The sequence below is a fragment of the Staurois parvus genome, unplaced genomic scaffold, assembly GCF_062004578.1.
Source record: "Staurois parvus isolate SC_StPar_1 unplaced genomic scaffold, SC_StPar_1.0 ptg000387l, whole genome shotgun sequence".
Classification (NCBI taxonomy): Eukaryota; Metazoa; Chordata; class Amphibia; order Anura; family Ranidae; genus Staurois; species Staurois parvus.
Genome location: NW_028318183.1, coordinates 1,320,720 through 1,345,617, shown reverse-complemented (window position 1 = coordinate 1,345,617; position 24,898 = coordinate 1,320,720). Strand labels below are relative to the sequence as shown.

At 45.9% G+C, this 24,898-nt stretch overlaps 1 protein-coding gene across 3 annotated transcripts in view; it reads left to right on the top strand.

Annotated features, from left to right (window-relative positions):
- Positions 1 to 373: 373 nt before the first annotated feature.
- The window catches only part of ZDHHC20 (zDHHC palmitoyltransferase 20), a 96,243-nt gene continuing 71,718 nt past the window's right edge, over positions 374 to 24,898 (top strand). For all 3 annotated transcript variants that reach the window (XM_089685796.1, XM_089685795.1, XM_089685794.1), the window contains exon 1: positions 374 to 527. In XM_089685796.1, the coding sequence (XP_089541922.1) occupies positions 410 to 527 (118 nt within the window). In that variant the 5' untranslated portion in view covers positions 374 to 409. The remainder of the gene's footprint in view (positions 528 to 24,898) is intronic.

Here is a 24,898-nt window from a genome sequence, read left to right as displayed (position 1 = left end):
TACGCGGAGCGCTCCCCAATGTATCATGTGGTTTGGTGTTGTCACACGGGGTGGGAGAGGAGCTGACATGAGGCAGAGGCAGTGAACATTATGGTAAGTGTATCTGTAGGAACACCTAGAGCCCCTCACCTCCCGCCTCTCCTGCACATATTGTCCTCAACCTCCCAGCCTGAACATGAAGAACTTCTCAGAGCATGGCACAGCCCCACCCCCATCCTACAATGACCCCTCCTCCCCGCCACAAGAGGATAGCCCGGCCAAGCTGACCTCCTCCACACTCCCACTTCCCCCGTGACGTGACGGTAGCAATGACGTCGCCCGGCGGGCGTGGTCAGGGAAATCACTTAGCCCCCTAGGCTCCGCCCCCTCTTTGACAGTAGCTGCTCGGCACCGGCAGCGGTGGGAGGTCATGGCTCCAGCTCACGTCCTGCGCTGCTGCCAGCGGGTAGTCGGCTGGATCCCGGTGCTGTTCATCACGCTGGTGGTGTGCTGGTCCTACTACGCCTACGTGCTGGAGCTGTGTGTATGTGAGTACCCCTGTCCCCCGGGTCACCCCGGTACACTCTGCTCCGTCTGTGTACACAGTGCAGGGGTCCTCCCTCCTGTGTGTGTGTTTACCAAGTGTATGAGGAGTCCTGTGTGTACACTGCTCACCTGCTTTTATATCTGCAGTAAACGCCTGTACGCGTCCGGTGTGTGTGCGGCGCGCCGCCTGTAAGCGTCCGGTGTGTGTGCGGTGCGCCGCCTGTAAGCGTCCGGTGTGTGTACGGCGCGCCGCCTGTAAGCGTCCGGTGTGTGTGCGGCGCGCCGCCTGTAAGCGTCTGGTGTGTGTGCGCGGCGCGCCACCTGTAAGCGTCCGGTGTGTGTGCGGCGCACCGCCTGTAAGCGTCCGGTGTGTGTGTGCGGCGCGCCGTCTCTAAGCGTCCGGTGTGTGTGCGGCGCGCCGCCTGTAAGCGTCCGGTGTGTGTGTGCGGCGCGTCGTCTCTAAGCGTCCGGTGTGTGTGCGGCGCGCCGTCGCTGAGCGTCCGATGTGTCTACGGCGCGCCGCCTCTGAGCGTCCGCTGTGTGTGCGGTTGCGCCTCCTGTAAGCGTCCGGTGTGTGTACGGCGCGCCGCCGCTAAGCGTCCGGTGTGTGTGCGGCGCGCCGCCGCTAAGCGTCCGGTGGGTGTGCGTAGCGTGCGCCGCCTCTAAGCGTCCGGTGGGTGTGCGTAGCGTGCGCCGCCTCTAAGCGTCCGGTGGGTGTGCGTAGCGTGCGCCGCCTCTAAGCGTCCGGTGGGTGTGCGTAGCGTGCGCCGCCTCTAAGCGTCCGGTGGGTGTGCGTAGCGTGCGCCGCCTCTAAGCGTCCGGTGTGCGTAGCGTGCGCCGCCTCTAAGCGTCCGGTGCGCCGTCTGATTGGTGCGTGTATGATGGAGCCTAAGCATCTGGAGTGTGTACGGCATGCCACCTCTGAACATCCAGGTGTGTGTACAGTGCACCCACTCCTGAGTGTTCAATGTGTATAAGGTGTGTTGTCTGTGTACAGTACATCGGTGTGGTGTGTTTAGTGTGTGTGTACAGTACAGTGGTGTGTGTGTACAGTACAGTGGTGTGTGTGTGTACAGAACACAGTCACTTCCTCTGTGTGCACACAAAGCTTCCTCTGACATGTGTCAGTGTCCAGTGCGCTGGGTGAGGATGTTGTGTGTTTGTATTTTTAGTGCGGATTTCATGTGACTGCTCAGCCTGGAGATGTGAGGTTCTCTGTATCCAGTCATTTCTAAGAGCCGTTTGTGTCTATCACAAGTACTTACATTCAGGATAAAGGAGTTGAGATTCTTCACGCCAAAACAGTGAATGTTGCCTTCAGTTCTCCAGCCATGTGCACGTGATTGGGTATTCAGTGTGAACAGAAATATCGTTTTCACGTGATCGGATAATTGCAGTGAATATTCACACATTTAGTGTATGTAGGACATCCCCTTATTGTGTACCCTCCAAAACATCTGTCCACCTCCGGCTCTGAAGCAGGCCAGAACTACAGCCACAAGAGCTTCGGCTGTACTCCTTTCACATCCTGACAAATTCCATATTAGTTACCTCCCTCTGGCTGGCTTTAGTTAGCTTTTAGCCAGTGTCTTGTTTAAAGCTACATCCAGCACCCCAGTAAGATCTGTACTGAGTACTCCCAGACGTGAGCTGAGGATCACATTGAAGTACAGTAGTTGTGAACACGCAATGTTCTGGACACTTTCTAATATAGTCCTAATTCTCCAGGCATCGTTATTGCTTTTTCCTTTTTTCAGAAATGATCTTTCTTACCTTTTTTACAAAGTGAAAACGTTCTGTCGTGACCATGCACCTTTCCTTCTTGATAGTGGGGGCGGGGTTACAGGACACTGTGCAGACACACCATGTGCTTGTATTCCATAGTCCATTCAATCCGAGACAAGATGCAGGTTGTGCTTGAGCAGGGGGCGTGTTCCAGAGGCAGCCTGTGATTGGGAGGGGGTGAGCACCAGAGGCAGGCTGTGGTTGGTCTGCAGGTGTAGTGACTGGACAAACTACCCAATACAGGCATGCTGTGTATCTGCGAAGTGTCCTGTACCTCTGTATGGCCAGCCAAAGGATGAAAGCTGACCATGCTAACACAGAGATCAGCATCTGTGCTTTGTGTGGTCAGTTTAAAACCAGGTACGTCAGAAGAAGCATATGAAAATGATTTTTATTTATTTTATTTCAGGTACTTATATAGTGCCATCCATAGGCTATGATTCATAAAATACATATTTGTGAACACACCTGTAGAAAAAAAAATATTTACGGTAACATACACTTTTTGACCCTTTTTTCACTGCCAGAGCCGGTTTTGATTTTTTGCACACATATTTCAGGGCTAAGCTCACCTTATGATGAGCATGCAGAGCCTGGGAAACATGGCTGGGGGCATGTTACTCATGGGGGTGTGGGGAAGCGACAGCCACCGGATCACTTCCATCTGACAGATTTATAGACCACCAGGAGTGTGTGTAAAACCCCTGTCTCCACTGCTGTACGTAGTAGAAAGGGTTGCAGAGGACCGGAGCTGTGCCCAAAAAAAGGGCAAACCAGGACTAGTCACCAGTGCTGCTGTGGTCCTCCTGCAGCTTTTTCCTATTACTGACTTGCCGTGCCTTGTTTTGAACTGTCTCCATCATGGTACAGGCAGGGCTTTGCTTTCTCATGTCAGAGCTGCCGCTCTGATGACTGGTAAACGAAAGGAAGAACAAGCACAGAATGATAGAAACAGGGAGTTCCGTGTACTGCTGGTCTTTGAGTACAGCCTTCCCTCCAGCCATGACCGCCGACAAACGCAAAGCCATGGCAAAATCGCAGTACCGTGTTTTATAGCGATTTGCATTTTCCCGCAGCCGGCGCTCAGGGTAGGCTCGTGTACATGGAGCCTCAGACAGTCTCACACTACCGATATACAGCTTAAGGCACTACTAGGGAACTGAATTTTTTTCTTAGCAAATTTAAGACAGAAGATAGATATTTCAGAGTACTGCATGGGCACAATTAACATTTCCATCTGTTCCAAGATGTTTACGTTTGTCTACTATGCACCTTGCTGTAACCAAACTTGCTCATATACTCCTGCTGCCAGAGCACCCTCTAGTTCCTCTTCATATTTTGCATCCTAAAAGTCAAAACCTATGAAGAGTAATACCCAGCCGTCCATTCTCCAGGCACCATTTCCTACTCCACGTGACTGCACTTGGTCCTGGTAATTGGCCACTCTGGCACCACATACTGCAATGTAGAACGGCTGGGGGAATGATCTTGTGCCTTGTTCTTGGAAGCACCAGGTATTTCTCAGGGCTATGGTAGCTAAGTGGAACAGGGGAAAGCCAGTACAGACAGCTTATGGTGGCTACTGTGCAATTAACCTGTTACTTTGCTAAAATAGACAAAGTCCATTATCTCCACTCCAGTCATATGATGACGCTGTACTGCTCTGGTGACATTATGTAACAAAAATATAAAAGAAAACCACATTTTTATTGAAATTTCTTAATTTTCAAAAAAATTGTGACAAAAAAATTACTGCTTCAAAAAACTTGTCATGCCTCTAATTAAATACCTTGGGGTGTCCACTTTCCAAAAAAAGAAGATAAATATTTTGATGTATTACGATTCTGGCCTTTGGTCCCTACAGCTCCCCCCTTCACATACAGCTGTTGTCTAATGCAGGAACGTGTGTGTTGGGATTTTGTAATTCTGCTTTCCAAAAAAGGAACATTTGGGGGTTATTTGTACTGTCCTGGCATTTTAGGTCCTCCAGAAATGAGAGAGGCAGTCAGTTCATCCAGACTGATCAATTTTCTTTTATATATATATATGCTTAAATTTATGAACAAAGACTATTAGCAAAACAGGAACTAAGAAACTTTTTCTCTTCAATGTTGGTCTTTTTTTGTTTATATAGCAAAAAATAAAAAAATAACCCAGTGGTGATTAACCACTTGCCCTCCAGAGGATTTACTCCCCCCCCCTTCCTGACCAGGCCATTTTTTGCAATATGGCACTGCATTACTTTACCTGAAAATTGCGCAGTCACGCAACATTTTAAATGCATTACACTTATGTCCTTTTCCCCCCACAAATAGAGCTTTCTTTCGGTAGTATTTGATTGCCTCTGTGTTTTTTTTATTTTTTTGTGCTATAAACAAAAAAAAAGACCAATTTTGAAAAAAAAAAAAAGTGGACTTTGTCCAATAAAAAAAATTGAAAAATCGAATTCCTCATAAATTTAGGCCAAAATGTATTTGCTCCATGTCTTTGCTAAAAAAAAATATCCCACTACGTGTAAATTAATTGGTATACGTGAAAGTTATAGCGTCTACAAATGGCGGTATATATACCGTATATACTCGAGTATAAGCCGACCCGAATATAAGCCGAGGTACCTAATTTTACCACAAAAAACTGGGAAAAACTATTGACTCGAGTATAAGCCGAGGGTGGGAAGAGTCGTGCCTCATCATTGGTGTCAGTGGGAGGAATAGTGCCCCATCATTGGTATCAGTGGGAGGAATAGTGCCCCATCATTGGTATCAGTGGGAGGAATAGTGCCCCATCATTGGTGTCAGTGGGAGGAATAGTGCCCCATCATTGGTGTCAGTGGGAGGAATAGTGCCCCATCATTGGTGTCAGTGGGAGGAATAGTGCCCGATCATTGGTGTCAGTGGGAGGAATAGCGCTCCATCAATGGTGTCAGTGGGAGGAATAGCGCCCCATCATTGGTGTCAGTGGGAGGAATAGCGCCCCATCAATGGTGTCAGTGGGAGGAATAGCGCCCCATCATTGGTGTCAGTGGGAGGAATAGTGCCCCATCATTGGTATCAGTGGCAGGAATAGTGCCCCATCATTAGTATCAGTGGCAGGAATAGTGCCCCATCATTAGTATCAGTGGGGGGAATATCACCCCATTATTGGTGTCAGTGGGAGGAATAGTGTCCCATCATTGGTGTCAGTGGGAGGAATAGTATCCCATCATTGGTGTCAGTGGGAGGAATAGTATCCCATCATTGGTGTCAGTGGGGGGGTGGAGGAATAGTGCCCCATCGTTGGTGTCAGTGGGGGGGAGGAATAGTATCCCATGATTGGTGTCAGTGGGGGGTGGAATAGTGCTCCATGATTGGTGTCAGTGGGGGGTGGAATAGTGCTCCATGATTGGTGTCAGTGGGGGGAATAGTGCCCAATCGTTGGTGTCAGTGGGGGGGAGGAAAAGTGCCCCATCGTTGGTGTCAGTGGGAGGAATAATGCCCCATCATTGGTATCAGTGACACCAATGATGGGGCACTATTCCTCCCACTGACACTTGCTGACCCCTGTTCCAGTATGGTGCTGCTGCAGCCAGCGTATGTGGTTGCAGCAGCACCTAAGCACGGCACACTTACCTGCATCTCCTTCACTCGATTTTCGTGGGGCCGCTCAGCTCCGCCTCCTCGCCGGTGATTGGCCGCCTGTGTGCCTTTCCTGAGCTACAGTTCTGGCGGCCAATCACCGGTGAGAAGGCGGAGCCGAGTGAACATCCAGTGGACGAACCGAATGAAGGAGCAGCCGCGCTTCCTGGACCGGATCGTTGTGGGACCGGAGCCAGGTAAGAGACAGCAGCCCCCTGCAGACGTTGACTCGAGTATAAGCCGAGGGGGCCGTTTTTCAGCACAAAAAATGTGCTGAAAAACTCGGCTTATACTCGAGTATATACGGTACTTGAATTTTTATACTAGTAATGGCTGTGATCAGTGACTTATAGCAGGACTGCAGCGGGCATTCTGACACGGGGGGGGGGGGGGGGGGAAACTGACTTGGTGTCACTGACTTCCCCAGTGAGACCAATACAGTGATCAGTGCTAAAAAAAAAAAAAAAAAAAAAAAAAAAGCATTGACACTGTACTAATGGCACTGGGCAGGAAGGGGTTAACATCTGGGGTGGTCAAAGGGTTAACTGTGTGTGTTTTACTAGTTCCTGCTGACGGGAGAGATCTGTATAGTTTAAATACAGACCTTTCCCCTGTTAGCACTGCCAATAATCACCGAGTCCCAGCCTAGAATCGGCAGCCAGGACCCAGTGATTGACATCCCGAAGAGCCAATAGCGACGCGGTAGGGGACTACCCTACCTGGAAATATAAAATCACATGTATATATATGTGATTTTGCAAAGCCCTGCCGCCCCGTAGCAGTACTTCTTCTATAGGGCGGTCGGGAAGCAGTTAAATACCGCCAAAAGAAAGCTCTATTTGTGTGAAATTAAAAAACGATATAAATTTAATTTGTGTACTTTGTTGCATGACTGAGCAATTGCCAGTTAAAGTAGCACAGTGCTGAATAGCAAAATAATGCCCTGGTCATGATGGGGGTAAAACCTTCTGGAGGTCAAGTGTTTAATTTATATCTTTTATTTATACTGTGCATCCACATTGAAATAGAGATTCAGCGAAAGTGGCAAACCATAACATGCACTGCCCGATGGCTTGTCCACCTGTATGCAGATACTGACTTTCAGAAAGCAGTTATTTGTATACTTGGTATATTGGTGCTGAAACAACAGACTTAATTGGCAAGGAAGTGCCGACAAGGTATAAATAAAAAAAAGCTTTAACGCGACAATAAGATTCTCTGATTTAGCCATGTGACTGTAAAAATAGGCGTAATATCTATCTATCAAGGCTTGACAAATTTTGCCTTGACTCTAGGAGCCAGCTAAGAAAGTTAGGAGTCAAACTTCAATACCCTATATTTGCTATAGGCGACACTCTAGAAACCCCCTATTGATCATCCGGTTAGCTTTACGGAGGAGGTCTGGTGCTAGAATTATGACTCTCATTCCAGCATGCACGACGATATGTAACATGCATCACAATCAATGTTTTCAGGTGTAGGTGCCCCAACGCCTAAATGCTTTGCAGGGGATGTCATGTGCTTGGGTGTAACTGTAATTTTTTTACAAGTAAAAAAAATCCCCCCCCAAAAAAAAAGTCCCCTACGTGATTATTTTTTGGTGGATGTCTCCTTTACTCCACTGAATGTAATGCAGTGCAGATTGCATTACATTCTTTCCTGGCCATGCAGGCTGGGGAATCAATAGTGGCCCGGAAGTGATATCATACACGTCGCTTCTGGGTCATGTCTGCTCTCCTCCCTCCCCTCTACCCTGCAGTGCATGCTCTGCCGATCCTGGGCCTGCAGATGGGCAATTGGAGCCTGGGATACATAGTGGGGGGCACGCTGGGCACTTTACTCCCGTGTGTGGAAGCAGTCGGGCGGCAGTGGAGCCTCCTGAGTGCTTCCACCTAACAAGTGAGCCCTGCTGCTTGCCCTCAGAAGGGCTAAATGTAGAAAACAAAAAAAATCTACCTGCCCGGTGGTACAAATTGTGCATCCCTGCAACAATTAACAGTGAATCTACTGACAAAAGCCCAGGTGCAAGGACAAAATTTTTTGCAATGGCTACCTGGCGCCTGGGATTGTTAAGCCCTGAGATATAGATAAAAATAAATTTTATTTTATATATATATATATATATATATATATATATATATCTATGTATATATATATACACACATACTGAATCATAAAGTATTCAGACTCATTCCGTTTTCTTTCAATATGTTCTGTTGCAGCCTGATACTACAGTTGTTTTAAACTCCTTTTTTTCTTTTCTTCTTAATCTACACTCCGTGCCTAGTAATGACAAAGTGAAAACAGAGTTTTAGAAATGTCTGTCAATTTATTAAAAAGAAAAAATGTAAATATCACATGTACTCAGGTATTCCGACCCTTTACTCAGTACTTTGTTGAAGCACTTTTGGCAGCAATTAGAACCTCGAGTCAGGTTGGATATGGACCGTCGGTGGACAGCCATTTTCAAGTCTTTCCAGAGATGTTTAATAGTGTTGAAGTCAGGGCTCTGGCTGGGCCATCTAAGACATTCACAGAATAGTCCCTAAGCCACTCCTGTGTTATCTTGGCTGTGTGCTTATGATCATTGTCCTGTTTGAACCTTTGGCCCAGCCTGAGATCCTGATCACTGTGGAACAGGTTTTCATTGAGGATCTCTCTTTACTTTGCTCCTTTCAGCTTTCCTTCAACCCTGACCAGTCTCTGCTGCTAAAAAAACACCTCCATAGCGTGATGCTGCCACCACCATGCTCCACTGTTGGGATGGTATTGGGCAGGTGATGAGAGGTGCCTGGTTTCCTCCAGATATAACGCTTAGAATGTCTGGAGGCAAAACAGTTCAATCTTTGTTTCATCAGACCAGAGAATCTTGTTCCTCACAGTCTGAGAGTCCCTCAAGTGCTTTTTTGCAAATTCTAAGTGGGCTTTCATGTGTTTTGCACTGATGAGAGGCTTTTGTGTAGCCACTCAGCTGTGAAGGCTTTTGGAACTTTGATCCATATCCACACAGGATCTCTGGAGCTCAGTCAGAGTGACTGTCAGGTTCTTGGTCACCTCTCTTACTAAGGCACTTCTCTTCCAGTTGCTCAAATGACAAACTCGTCGTGGTTGTGTCAAACTTCTTCCATTTGAGAATTATGGAGGCCACTGTGCTCTTGGGAACCTTCACTATAGCAGAAATGTCTCTGAACTCTTCAGGCAGTTGCTTTTGCTCTGATACAGCATTGTCAGCTGTGAGGCTTTTTATAGAAAGGTGTGTGCCTTTCCAAATCATGTCCAATCAATATAGTTTACCACAGGTGGACTCCAATCAAGGTGTAGAAACATCTCAGCAACAATCAAGAGAAATGGGAGGCACCTGAGCTAAATTTCAAGTGTGTTTGAGAAAGGTCTGAACACTTATGTTTAACCACTTGACCTCCAGAGGATTTACCCCCCTTAATGACCAGGCCTCTTTTTGCTACTCGGCGCTGCACTAATTCAACTGATAATTGCGCGGTCATGCAATGCTGCACCCAAACGAAATTTACGTCCTTTTTTTCACACAAATAGAGCTTTCTTTCAGTGGTATTTGATCACCTGTGCGCTTTTTATTTTTCACGCTATAAACAAAAAAAGGCCAAAAATTTGAAGAAAAACAATATTTTTTACTTTCAGCTATAAAAAATATATAGTAAACTCAAAGTTGGTTATAAATTTAGGCCAAAATGTATTCCGCTACATGTTTTGGTAAAAAAAAAAATCCCAATAAGTGTATATTGATTGCTTTGTGTGAAAGTTATAGCGTCTACAAACTATGGTATAGATACTGCAATTTACGAAATTTTTTTTGCTTTACAGCGCTGCGCTAGTTTAACGGACAATTGCGCGGTCATGCAATACAGTACATAAATGAGATTTTACATCCTTTTTTTTCCCACAAATTGAGCTTTCTTTCGGTGGTATTTGATTGACTGTGCGGTTTTTATTTTTTGCGCTATAAAAAAAAAGGCTGACAATTTTGAGGAAAAAAAACAATATTTTGGACTTTTTGCTACAAAACATGTCCAGTAAAAAAAAAAAATTAAAAAATCAAATTTAGTCATAAATTTCTGCCAAAATGCATTCTGCGATATGTCTTTGCTAAAAAATAACCCCAATACGTGTAAATTAATTGGTTTACGTGAAAGTTATAGCGTTTACAAATGGCGGGAAAGATACTGGGATTTTTAGGTTTTTTTTATACTTATAATGGCGGCGATCAGCGACTTATGGCGGCGATCAGTGACTTATGGCAGGACTGCGGTGGACATTTTGACATTGGAGGGTACTGACTTGGGGTCACTGACATCCCCAGTGACACCAATACAGTGATCAGTGCAAAAAAAAAAAAACAAAAAACTGGCACTGTACTAATGGCACTGGGAAGGAAGGGGTTAAGTTTATTTTTCAGGGAAAGGGTTAACTGTGTGAGGGGAGTGTTTTACTAGGGGGCGGGGGTGTGTACTGCAGGGAACACCGCTGATCTGGAGAAACTCTCTTGTCCCGATCACCATGTCCTGGAGCTGTCAGGGAACTGACAGAAAGCACAGCTACTGCAGCTGAGCTCTCCGTCAGCGATTTCCGCCGATCGCTGGGACATAGCCGGTAACGACCGGCTGTGACCTGGCGACTGACATCCGCGGCTGGGACAGGTAGGGTGGCGGCGCGCCTCCTACCTGTTTACAAAACACACATTTTAAAACGTGGTTTTGCCCAGCCGTGCCGCCCTACCACCGTATTTCTACAGTGGCTGGGCGGCATGTGGTTAATGTGATATTTCACTTTTTCATAAATTTGCAAACATTTCTAAAATTCTGTTTTCACTTTGTCATTATGGGGTACGCAGTGTAGATTAATGAGAAAAAAATTTAAACTAATATCAGGCTGCAACATAACATTGAAAAAGTTGAAGGGGGGTCTGAATACTTTATAAAGGCACTGTATATATTCACAGTGTGAGTCTAGGAAAAAGGCACACAGGATTCACATGAGGCACACTATGCAGAGTGCGGGGCTTTGGAGCGTTTAATGTCAGCAGAGAAAACTGTGTTTATAGCTTTTTCCAGAAATTTGTAAATCCAGATCAGGGCCTGGACTTCAAAGAGATTTGGGCAGAAGGAAGTCTCCAATCCTATGTCCAGATCTTAGGCTGCTTTCACACTGATCCATTTTTCTTCTGCTTTTGCGTTAAAAAAAAAAAAAAAAAAAAAGAAAAGAAAGGGGGCCGAAATATATTTTACCATGTATTCCTATGGAACTCTTCACACTGATCCGTTGCCGGTCTGGTGCGTATTTCAAATACTGTTGTATTTTTGGTGTGGTAAAAAAAACACCAAAAACTAACCTCTCCATTGAAATCAATGGAATACACAGCAAAAACGCACCTGCGTTGCTTTTTTTGTGTGTTTTTTGAGTCCCATGTCCTTTAAAAAAAAAAAAACAAACACCGCAAACCCGGCTAAAAAGAAATAGGCGTTTTTCCACAGATCAGTATGAAAGTAGCCTTGACTAGAGACTGCAGTCTGTGTGAGTGCACAGGTGGGCATATTCGATAGAAAGTAGGTGCTAGCCATTGCTCAGGGCCCTTGTGTGGAGATAGGTACAGTGGGGAAAAAAAGTATTTAGTCAGCCACCAATTGTGCAAATTCTCCCACTTAAAAAGATGAGAGAGGCCTGTAATTGGCATCATAGGTAGACCTCAACTATGAGAGACAAAATGAGAAAAAAAATCCAGACAATCACATTGGCTGATTTGGAAAGAATTTATTTGCAAATTATGGTGGAAAATAAGTATTTGGTCAATATCAAAAGTTCATCTCAATACTTTGTTATATATCCTTTGTTGGCAATGACAGAGGTCAAACGTTTCCTGTAAGTCTTCACAAGGTTGGCACACACTGTTGCTGGTATGTTGGCCCATTCCTCCATGCAGATCTCCTCTAGAGCAGTGATGTTTTGGGGCTGTCGCTGGGCAACACGGACTTTCAACTCCCTCCAAAGGTTTTCTATGGGGTTGAGATCTTGAGACTGGTTAGGCCACTCCAGGACCTTGAAATGCTTCTTACGAAGCCACTCCTTCGTTGCCCGGGCGGTATGTTTGGGATCATTGTCATGTTGGAAGACCCAGCCACGTTTCATCTTCAATGCCCTTGCTGATGGAAGGAGGTGTGCACTCAAAATCTCACGATACATGGCCCCATTCATTCTGTCCTGTACATGGATCAGTCGTCCTGGTCCCTTTGTGGAGAAACAGCCCCAAAGCAAGATGTTGCCATCCCCATGCTTCACAGTAGGTATGGTGTTCTTTGGATGCAACTCAGCATTCTCTCTCCTCCAAACTCGACGAGTTGTGTTTCTACCAATCAGTTCTATTTTGGTTTCATCTGACCATATGACATTCTCTCAATCCTCTTCTGGATCATCCAAATGCTCTCTAGCAAACTCAGACGGGCCCGGATATGTACTGGCTTAAGCAGGGGGACACGTCTGGCACTGCAGGATTTGAGTCCCTGGCGGCGTAGTGTGTTACTGATGGTAGCCTTTGTTACGTTGGTCCCAGCTCTCTGCAGCTCATTCACTAGGTCCCCCTGTGTGGTCCTGGGATTTTTGCTCACCGTTCTTGTGATCATTTTGACCCCACGGGGTTAGATCTTGCGTGGAGCCCCAGATCGTGGGAGATTATCAATGATCTTGTATGTCTTCCATTTTCTAATTATTGCTCCCACAGTTGATTTGTTCACAACAAGCTGCTTGCCTATTGCAGATTCAGTCTTCCCAGCCTGGTGCAGGTCTCCAATTTTGTTTTTGGTGTCCTTCGACAGCTCTTTGGTCTTCGCCATAGTGGAGTTTGGAGTGTGACTGTTTGAGGTTGTGGACAGGTGTCTTTTATACTGAAAACAAGTTCAAACAGGTGCCATTGATACAGGTAATGAGTGCAGGACAGAGGAGCCTCTTAAAGAAGAAGGTACAGGTCTGTGAGAGCCAGAAATCTTGCTTGTTTGTAGGTGACCAAATACTTATTTTCCACCATAATTTGCAAATAAATTCTTTCCAAATCAGCCAATGTGATTGTCTGGATTTTTTTTCTCATTTTGTCTCTCATAGTTGAGGTCTACCTATGATGCCAATTACAGGCCTCTCTCATCTTTTTAAGTGGGAGAACTTGCACAATTTGTGGCTGACTAAATACTTTTTTGCCCCACTGTATGTGCTCCAGCCAGGAGAGGTGATCCACTTGGGAAATGAGACTTCATGTTGAACAGATTGCCAACCTGCAGGACTGGGAGAGTTAGAAAAGCAGAGAGAGTCTGCAAGACTGAGAGAGCTGAGGCAACTAGCGAGTCCAGGGACCTGGAAGGATTCTGTAAGTCTTAGAAGAGTGGGAGAGCCTGGGGTGGCCGGGGAACCCTGAGAGAGCCAGAAGTGGCAGAGAGATGGGTCTGAGGGACCAGTACCAATTGCAGAAGTGCTGCTGACAAGAGAGCCTGGTGGATCAGGATTTTTCAGTTGACTGAAGCGAAAACCTCTGCGTGGGACACTTTGGACTTCTACTTTTGTTTGCTTTTTCTTTTTATTAAGAGTGCCCAGAAAGCCCTTAAACAGCGGTTCAGACTGGCTTGGACTAACTTAAAGTGTATTAAAGGCAGTTAAAAAAAAAAGTATTGAAAAACAAAACAAATATGTTATACCTAACTGATTTGTGCAGTGGTTGTGCACAGAGTAACCCTGATCCCCCTCTTTCCGGCCTCCCGCCGGTGCTCTTGGCCCCTCTCTCCTGCCAAGTGCCCCAGAGCAAGCAGCTTGCTATGGGGGCACCCAAGCAGGCTTGCTCTGGAGCCGCTGCCCATTCACACACACAGCCACGACTCGGCCTTGCCCCTCTCTCTCCTCATTAGCTCACTGGCTGTGATTGACAGCAGCAGGAACCCATAAACTGAGCAAAAATATATACCCAGCCTAAAGAATGTTACCCCAGCATTTCATAGTCGTGATATGTGCCTGCTGCACAAAGTACTTGTATGAAAACGTATTCTGTTCTCTTTGTATTGCTTCCTTTGAGTGAAATCCCTGGTGTTCCTGCAAGTCCCCCGGCTTTCACTATTAAAAACTGACCATGCTAGACATGAGAGCACAGTGTGGTCAGTTCTCTAGCTGTGCTGAGAACTCGGCCTACTCTTCTATTGACGTGCCCCCACCCTCACAGCCATTCACTGGGAAGACCAGTGCACTGCTTTTTCCTCTCAGAGGGTATGTGATCACTTATAAAAAAAAAAAGGAGGGGGGAGGTGTGTGTGTGTGTATACATACATAAATAAATACATTTCATGTCTATTTTAAACTGCATGGGTTGTTTTACAAGGTGAGGGTTTAGATATACTTCAAGGATATTATTTAGTGTCACTTTACTTTAAATCTTTTGCAACCATTTGGAAATGGAAACCATTTATGTTAGTATAGCAGGGACTTGTACTTTAGAAGGTTATTGCTAACTTGTTACCATTTGCTTTTGTTGTTGTTCTTGTTTATTAGGCTTTCAGAAGTGCACATTTCCTGTCATGTTGTAATGGTACTTGTTATTACATAATAGACTTCGCCAGCAGTAGTAAACATCTCTGAGAGCATAGAGAATATATATGTATCCGACTAGACTGGCGCATGGAGTATGGTCATATATTAATGTGTTTCGTTGTCTCTCTACATACTGGGCTAATATCTGAAATTACATTTGTAGATGTTGTTGATAGCAGCCAATTAGAATGATGCTTTTGAGCGTTAAACTAGAAAAATAAATGTTATGGTCTGATTGGTTAATAGACCTCTTGCACACGGATGTAATCATTTACTGATGTTTATATACAGGTAGAAAGATCCTGAGTAAACATGCAATGTTATGTTTCATAAAGACCTCATGTATACACACGTGTACGACTAGCTTGTAAATGTGTAAAGTCAAATGGACAATATCCACCCACCCACTTGATGGCTAAACTGTGGAAGAAAATAAACTTTTGGTGGTAGGTCGTCATGATCCCCCTTTTTTTATTATTATTATTATTTTATTTTTTACAATTTTTGTAATCAAAAGATTGTTAGAGTGAAATAAAAAAAAAAAAAAATTTTCTGTTCACAAACTTCTTTAAAATGTAAACTGAGCTGCACTTGCAAGTCAATGGGAAGCAACTTGAAGTGAGTTGTTGCAGCATATGAGGTCAAATGCACCTGTGGATGGTCTCAAACTGATGTCAAATGCAAGCAGCATGTACCTGAAGCAAACTGCATTCGCCCATAGAACGTGGGATAGTGTGCGTGGCCAGCATAAGGGCTCATTCATACTAGTGGCAAGGACTGTCACTCCCCTGAAAAGCAATGCAAGCATGAATAGCTGACCTGCATTTGACAGATGTTAAGGAGGTGATTTGATGTCTCCTCGCCACCTGTTTTAACCCCTAAAATGCTACGTCATCACGCTGCAGCCCTGTTCACTTGAATGGGTCATGTTCAGCCGACGATGGTGCCCATCAAGGAGCATAATTCCTGTTTGGTTTCATCTCCCCTTGACCTCACATGTGAACAGGTCCTGAGGGCTTATTCATGAAAGGTCCACTAAACATAAACTGATTTATAAAAGACGGATCTCTTCCATGTACAGCAGTGCACATTGTAAAGTGTGCTCTATTATGTTCAGAAATAATCCTTTCCCAGCCAGCTATATACAATGTAGTGATTTATAGCCGAACTATAAACCACCAGATATAAAGTAAAAAAGACAAATCATGATATGTTTACCTGCAAAAGGATTTGTAATTCTTTAATCCATTCTTTAGATCCACTCATCTGTGCCAGGCCCTGACCTCCTTTTTTTTCTTTTTTTTTTTTCTTTTTTGTTCACTGTGGTTACGGCAGCATGGTCAAGGACCTGCCCCATTCTGTGAATGGATAGTGAAGGAGAAACTGCACCCAGATGAAGTCACCTATGTACTCGCTCCTTTAGATGTTTAGTGTTTAGATGGGCAGCAGTGCCAGCAGAACATGCCCTTCTTTCTTCTTCCAATCTCATTCCTATTCTGTTCACAGTTTTATCTTTCCATGGCTCAGAGGAAAAGAGATTCAAACTTTTAGGGCCAGTTCACACTGTATGCATTTCAGTTGCTTTTTTCTGCATCCAAAATTCACAGAAAGCAGTTTATATGGCTGTCAATGTCATAGTTCACATCAGAGCTTGCAGTTCCAATGTTTTCCGGTTGCAGAAAAAAAAAGTAGAGCAGGCTTCATTTTTTTCTGTACAGAACTGTACTGGAACGCGGTAAATGCACCAAAAACACACTGGAATGCACATGTCCCTATTTAAATTGAAGAAAAATACAGGGGGGGTGGGGGGAAATGAACTGGAATGCATAAAAAAACCCCCATTGAAACGAGTCAAAAACGCACAGGAATGCGTCAAAAGTGCGCATGCGGGAACGCATTTGGGCTGCGTTTCTGTAGTGTGAACCAGCCCTGAAAAACGCCAAGCTGGCTGCAGATTGAAATGGGTCATAGTTTTTTAATCTATAGGGCATGTTTTTTGTGCCTTAACAACCTGGATTTGGTGAAAATGGCTATTCCTCTTCGGAAATGAAAATGTAAAAAATAAAGTTGATCCCTCAGTCTAGTATTTTCATTTAAAAAAATTGCCAACTGTCATGATTTGGCTGTTGGAGAACCCTGTTCTCCTGGATTGAGGAAAGCTGTAGTGCACATGTGTGAAACACAAGGCCCACGAGCCGAATCCAGCCCACCAGGCCATTTCATGTGGCCCTCGCACCTCTCCTGCAGCACACCCCTCATCTGTGCCCCCACTTTGTCTCAGCAGTTGGCAGCAGAAGTCCTCCGTGCAACCAGGGAGAGCATTGTCTCTGGGCCCCATTTCCTTCCCCTATCAGCAGTTGGCAGCAGATAGGAGGACAGAACTTCTACAGATCCTGCACCCCTCTGTCTAGCCACAGTATCCCCTCATCTCTGCCTCCCCTGGTCTCAGCATTCAGAAGACTCCGGCAGCGGATTCCAGCCCTCTTTGGGTCCTCCTCCAGACCCTGCACGTTGTTCTTCCCAGCTCCATCCCCACTTCATCCTGGTAGCAGCACATAGTAAAGGGGGTGCACTGTGATGTAAGGGAGGGTGGGGAGGGGCTCTTGATTTCTGATGGTGTGGGGGGACTCTTAACATCTGCTGTAAGGGGGGTGGGGATGCTGGACATCTAGTTTTACAGATACAACCAACCCTTTGAGGGCAACAATAATGCTCATATGGCCCACAATGAAATTGAGTTTGGAGCCCCTGTAGTGTCAAGGCAGACAGACGCTGTAGTATTTTTAAAACTGCGTTTTGATCAGTGCATCGGAACCACAGGAGTCTGTTTCTAAGCTTACACAGGTTTAAAGTGACACTAAACCTTCTTTTTCCTTTTTTTCTTTTTTTTTTTTATAAATAACAAGTTATATTTACCTGCTCTGTCTAGTGGTTTTGCACAGAACAGCCCCCATCCTCTTCTTATTGGGTCCCCACTGGCGCTCCTTTCTTCTCCCCATTGAGCAGTGCCCCCAGGAAAAGCCGCTCACCCTGGGGGCACCACTGTGTGCTCATCCCTGAGCCTCTGCTCTATGTGGCCATAAGACACACACAGCTGCGGCTCGGCCCTGCCCCCTGCTCTCTCCTCATTGGATTACTGGTTGTGCTTGACAGCATCGGGAGCCAATGGGCTCCCGCTGCTGTCTCAGCCAATGAGAAGGAAGAGTCCCCAGACAGCGGAGGCTTTCAAGAACTTTGTTGGATCGAAGGGGCTCCGGTAAGGGTTGCGGGGGCTGCTGCACACAAGTGTTTTTTTTTTTATCTTCGTGCATTGAATACATGAAGGTAAAACAACTTGAGCCTTTACAACCACTTTAATGACTTTCCTCAATCAGTCGACAGTGTTCAAGGCCAACAATTAGCCCCTGTTCACACTTGAGTATTTTTCTGTTTGTCTCTATGTAGTTTTTCCCAGTTGTGACTGTTCACACTTGTGTGCTCAGTCATCCTACGCTGTATGCCCTAAGCTCAAAAAATAAATAAATAAAGCATATGAGCTTTTTTTTGAGTGTCTTTGGGGCATTTCTATTCCCTTTGACTTCAATGGGAATGCCTGTAAACATGTGACACGTGCATTTTTACAGCTGAAGAATGTCTCTCCTACTGTAGGACCGCACTCCTCCCCTTGCCCAGCCCAGGAAATAGACTCCTCAAGCTTGATACTTGTGCAAAAACGCCTGCAAAATTCCTGAAAAAATGTTTCAAAAATGTCAGGAATTTGCTCTGCTCAGGTGTGAATGCAGACTTAGGTGCTCAAGTCTGAGCACGCCGTACTGTCAAGAGGAGATGGTCACCTGCTCCTCCATACCTGGAAGTACCAAGTATTTTCAACTCCAACAAAGTACCAGAGGAGTGCAGCAAAGGTGAGTATCCGTGCTTGAAGTGGTTGTAAAGGCTGAAGGTTTCTGTGTACAGCAGCTCCTTCAGCCCCCCTCAATACTTACCTGAGCCTCATCACGATCCAGTGATGCAAATGACAGCCTCGGCTGTCCCGGGTCTCTGCCTCCTCATTGGCAAGCTGGAGCTATTGGCTCCCCCTGCTGTCAATCACAGCCAGTCAACCAATGAGGAGAGGGGGGGTGAGGCCAAGCCACGGCTCCGTGTGTGAATGGACACATGGAGCGGCTGATGCCCCCATAGCAAGCTGCTTGCTGTGGGGGCACCCGACAGGAGGGAGGGGCCAGGAGTGCCTGCTGAGGACCCAAGAAGAGGAGGATCCGGGCTAAACCACTGCACACAGCAGGTAAGTATAGACATGTTTGTTGGTTTTTGTTTTTTTTTAAAAACAACTGTTAAAATCACTTTGAGGCGAAGACTAACAGGAGAACCTGTCACTGTGGCCTGAATGAATGAAGTGACAAATTCTTTTTAACTTGGAATTAAAATGGTACTAGGCCCTATTTCTTGCTGAAGTGACACCCCACCCGCGAGGCTCAGTCTGAACTCTAAATGTAAGCTGATGCTTGCTTTGTTCTGTCTCCATGCTGTAATAAATGTCAAGTGCTTAGGAGTGACGTTGCAGGCCTATTTCTGTACGTGTTCAAAACCTATACTTATCACTGAATTTTCCCAAAGTCATGTACAAGCGATTGAGCATAGCAAATGGTTGAAAAATGCTCCGACAACAATAAAAAGCTGAATTTTAACCACAAAAACTGCCATTTAAATATGTTCTTCAGCCCCTTATCAAAGTATAACTAAAGGCAAAACATTTCTTTTGTTTTTTTGTTTCTTTGGATAGAGTAAAGATGGATTAGAACACCTGTCAGGTGTTATCGCTGCTTGAGCTTCCATTAAGGAGATGCACTCTCTCTTTTTCCTGTTTACCTTTATCATTGAAGTAAATGAAAATCCCACATTTTGGGTTGTCCTCTGAAAGGTAAGAGAGAGGAAATCTTCCAATGGGAACACTGGTTCTGGTGACCTGGGGGTCCCCAAGGGATTTTTTTAATTTGCAGGGGCCGCTCTATGCAAAATCATCAGAGCGGGTAAGTATGACATGTTAAAAAAAAAAAAAAGAATAAGAGAGTGTTTAGAATCCCTTTTAAAACTCCTCAACATGCTGTGCATTGGTCTGCCTGATGAGCAGCGATTTCCCTCTCTACCAGCAGACATGCATACGTCATAAAGGCTAGACGAGGGAAAATATTTGGTTCCTTTGGTTGCATTCACTGTCTGCATCTAGTGTACTTAGCTTCTAACTTCTATGTACACATATACACAGACATTTGTAACTCTTGGTTCAAAGCATACAGCCAGAACACATTTTGAAATTCTGTTTTTGAGCCCTTAGAGTGGTTGTAAAGCCTTAAGGTTTCTCAGCTTAATGCATTCTATACATTAAGGTAAAAAACCTTCTGCGCCTTGGATCCTTCCCCCAGCCCACCCGTATACTGAACCCCATTGTGATCCAGAGCTTTACATGAGGCAGTGGATCTCCCACCTCTATCCCTCCTCTCTGGGCAGATCAGTAGCAGCGGGAGCCTCATTCATATGGCCGCACAGCATCGAGAAGGAGATTATTTCTGCACCCGGAAGTCTCAGTTGTTTGCATACAATGGGGGCCAGCAGCCTGTACAAATCAATAACAGGCTGATAGATGCCACAACTGTACCCCTGTAACTGTACATGCACACTGCCATGACCTCTGACAGCCTGTCATTGGTTTGTACAGGCTGCTGTCCTCAACTGCACGCAAACATCAGTGACTCCCAGATGCAAAAATATGCTCCATCTCGACACTGTACAGCCCTTTGTGGCCGTGTTAAGGAGGGCTCAGTGCATTTTATATCAGTCTTCCCGTATGTGCGAGAGGGCAAGTGGGTTTGCTTGGGAATAGCTCTTGAGCTATGAGATTATTATTATTATACAGGATTTATATAGCGCCAACAGTTTGCTCAGCGCTTTACAATATAATGGAAGACAATACAGCAACAATACAGTTCAATGCAAGAGGGTTAGGAGGGCCCTGCTCCTTGGAGCTTACAATCTAAGAGGGATGGGATGACATCAAGCGTCCTCCAAACTCTGAACTTGCACTCTTTTTTTTTTTTTTTTTTTTTTTTTTTTCTTTTTGCTTCAATGAGCTGCAGGTCAGGATGATCCCATCCTGCAACTCATGTAAACAAGGAGGCAGGCTACTGAGTGGAAATAACCTGACCCACAGCTCATTAGATAAAGACCGCAAGTTCAGGGGACCACAAAGTGCATCTCTTCTCTCCAACTCACCCCCTACATGTGTTCTCTGGCTGCTGATAAAAATGGGGTTCGGTGGACTAGTGCTTTGCAGCTGTGGCTGGAGGAAGACTTAGCTTGGCCATACACTATACAATTTTCTTACAATTTCCATTAGATTTACCTTCAACTATGACGCGCAAGAGCCCGCCTAATTGGATACAATTGAAAGCCTTGTTTAGGTTTGACCTCATTTTATATGGTTTTTGGTAAATCTAAAGCAAAATTCTCAAGAAAATTGTATAATATATGGCCAGCCTTGGTACTGAGTGGTTAGTCTGTGTCCTCTGTATGTGTCTCAAGGCTCATATTTTCAATGTGGGCTGTTGTAAATGTTTTAGCAATATCTTCTCTAGCACAAAAAATGAGAAGTCTGCATTGACTTTAGTTCAGTTTTAGGCTTTTGATAACTATGGTCTCCGGATATATGTGCATTTACATTTTTCCTAATGCAAGTGATACCGATGGTTGTCCTTGTAGCTAAGAAGTCAAGTGATGATTCCAATCCTGGTAAGATTAATACTAAAGGATTAGGATTTATACAGCTGTCAGCCTGCAAGCTCTGCTGTAGCATTGTTCTGTGCTGGGATCTCTTCAGCAGGTTAGTGAAATTATCAGATTGACATGTGTCGTCATTTTAATGCTCTTATTTAATAGTGGCAAAACTTGATCACAATGCAAAGCATTACATCGTATGTGGCAATACTAAACTAAGACTAGACTAATGCTAGACCGAGAACACTCTTTTGTCTAAACAATGCAGATGTAAAGTAGTATTTCAGATTCATTACAGGGACTCTGTCACTATATTTAAGATCTTATAGGGTATCTCCACTTTCATAGAAAAAATAGCAAATTAAAAAATTGATATACCATATTTTTCGCTCCATAAGACGCACCTGACCATAAGACGCGCCTAGGTTTTAGAGGCGGAAAACAAGAAAAAAAATATTCTGAACCAATGAACTGCAGACACAGTACAGGAGTTGACCAGAGACTGCAGACATAGTACAGGAGATGACCAGAGACTGCGGACATAGTACAGAAGATGACCAGAGACTGCAGATGTACTACAGGAGATGACCAGAGACTGCAGACACAGTACAAGAGATAACTAGAGACTGCGGACACAATACAGCGGATGACCAGAGACTGCAGACACAGTACTGGGGGTGACCAGAGACTGCAGACACAGTACTGGGGGTGACCAGAGACTGCGGACACAGTACTGGGGGTGACCAGAGACTGCGGACACAATACAGCAGATGACCAGAGACTGCAGACACAGTACTGGGGGTGACCAGAGACTGCGGACACAGTACTGGGGGTGACCAGAGACTGCGGACACAGTACAGGGGATGACCAGAGACTGCGGACACAGTACAGGGGATGACCAGAGACTGCGGACACAGTACAGGGGATGACCAGAGACTGCGGACACAGTACAGGGGATGACCAGAGACTGCGGACACAGTACAGGGGATGACCAGAGACTGCGGACACAGTACAGGGGATGACCAGAGACTGCGGACACAGTACAGGGGATGACCAGAGACTGCGGACACAGTACAGGGGATGACCAGAGACTGCGGACACAGTACAGGGGATGACCAGAGACTGCGGACACAGTACAGGGGATGACCAGAGACTGCGGACACAGTACAGGGGATGACCAGAGACTGCGGACACAGTACAGGGGATGACCAGAGACTGCGGACACAGTACAGGGGATGACCAGAGACTGCGGACACAGTACAGGGGATGACCAGAGACTGCGGACACAGTACAGGGGATGACCAGAGACTGCGGACACAGTACAGGGGATGACCAGAGACTGCGGACACAGTACAGGGGATGACCAGAGACTGCGGACACAGTACAGGGGATGACCAGAGACTGCGGACACAGTACAGGGGATGACCAGAGACTGCGGACACAGTACAGGGGATGACCAGAGACTGCGGACACAGTACAGGGGATGACCAGAGACTGCGGACACAGTACAGGGGATGACCAGAGACTGCGGACACAGTACAGGGGATGACCAGAGACTGCGGACACAGTACAGGGGATGACCAGAGACTGCGGACACAGTACAGGGGATGACCAGAGACTGCGGACACAGTACAGGGGATGACCAGAGACTGCGGACACAGTACAGGGGATGACCAGAGACTGCGGACACAGTACAGGGGATGACCAGAGACTGCGGACAGTATAGGGCAGGGGTGGGCAAACGTTTTGACTTGAGGGCCGCAATGGGTTCATATATTGGACCCGGGGGCCGGACCAAGAGTAGATGAATGATGTGTATGTGTCATCCATAGTAAGTATAGTAATATTCCCCCATAGTAAGCATAGTAATTAATCCCCCATATAGTAATTCATCCCCCATAGTAACTCGTCCCCCATAGCAATTCATCCCCCCATATAGTAATTCATCCCCCCATATAGTAATTCATCCCCCCATATAGTAATTCATCCCCCCATATAGTAATTCATCCCCCATATAGTAATTCATTCCCCATGTCCCCCCTGTGTCAATTCACTTACCTTTTTATAAATAAATAGTGCCGCGCTCCTATTAACTCATATATATATCTCTTACTCCTAGAGGTGCATGAAATTTTATCTATAACAATTCATAAATCTCTGTGACCAATAAATACAGTTATTAAATAAAAATATTTTTATTTAATAACTGTATTTATTGGTCACAGAGATTTATGAATTGTTATAGATAAAATTTCATGCACCTCTAGGAGTAAGAGATATATATATGAGTTAATAGGAGCGCGGCACTATTTATTTATAACATTGTATATACACTAGCAAGTGAGTCGGTGCAAGTGCCAGCGCACCAAACACATCATATAAGAGGATAACTATATATTACCCACTGAATACCTAATTTCATAATAGCTCACAAGTATTCACCATTTATATTAATTCACTTACTTTTGCTCCGCGCGTTCCTCTTGTTCCCGCGCCGTTCGGTGTAGCATGAAAATCTGTCTCCTATGAGGATCTGTCCCCCTCGACGTATCTGCGCATGTGCCAGTTTCAGGCATTAGCAGCCGATCGGCGATCTCCGGCACATGCGCAGATACGTCGAGGGGGGACAGATCCTCATAGGAAACAGGGCGGACTGTGAGAGGAGCCTAGCGGGAGCCTAGCTCCGCGGGCCGGATTAAAAGGTCCGCCGGGCCGTATACGGCCCGCGGGCCGTAGTTTGCCCATTGCTGGTATAGGGGATGACCAGAGACTGCGGACAGTATAGGGGATGACCAGAGACTGCAGACAGTACAGGAGATGACCAGAGACTGCGGACAGTGCAGGGGATGACTAAGAGACTGCAGACTGTATAGGAGATGACCAGAGACTGCAGACAGTACAGGAGATGACCAGAGACTGCGGACACAGTACAGGAGATGACCAGAGACTGCGGACACAGTACAGGAGATGACCAGAGACTGCGGACACAGTACAGGAGATGACCAGAGACTGCGGACACAGTACAGGAGATGACCAGAGACTGCGGACACAGTACAGGAGATGACCAGAGACTGCGGACACAGTACAGGAGATGACCAGAGACTGCGGACACAGTACAGGAGATGACCAGAGACTGCGGACACAGTACAGGAGATGACCAGAGACTGCGGACACAGTACAGGGGATGACCAGAGACTGCGGACACAGTACAGGGGATGACCAGAGACTGCGGACACAGTACAGGGGATGACCAGAGACTGCGGACACAGTACAGGGGATGACCAGAGACTGCGGACACAGTACAGGGGATGACCAGAGACTGCGGACACAGTACAGGGGATGACCAGAGACTGCGGACACAGTACAGGGGATGACCAGAGACTGCGGACACAGTACAGGGGATGACCAGAGACTGCGGACACAGTACAGGGGATGACCAGAGACTGCGGACACAGTACAGGGGATGACCAGAGACTGCGGACACAGTACAGGGGATGACCAGAGACTGCGGACACAGTACAGGGGATGACCAGAGACTGCGGACACAGTACAGGGGATGACCAGAGACTGCGGACACAGTACAGGGGATGACCAGAGACTGCGGACACAGTACAGGG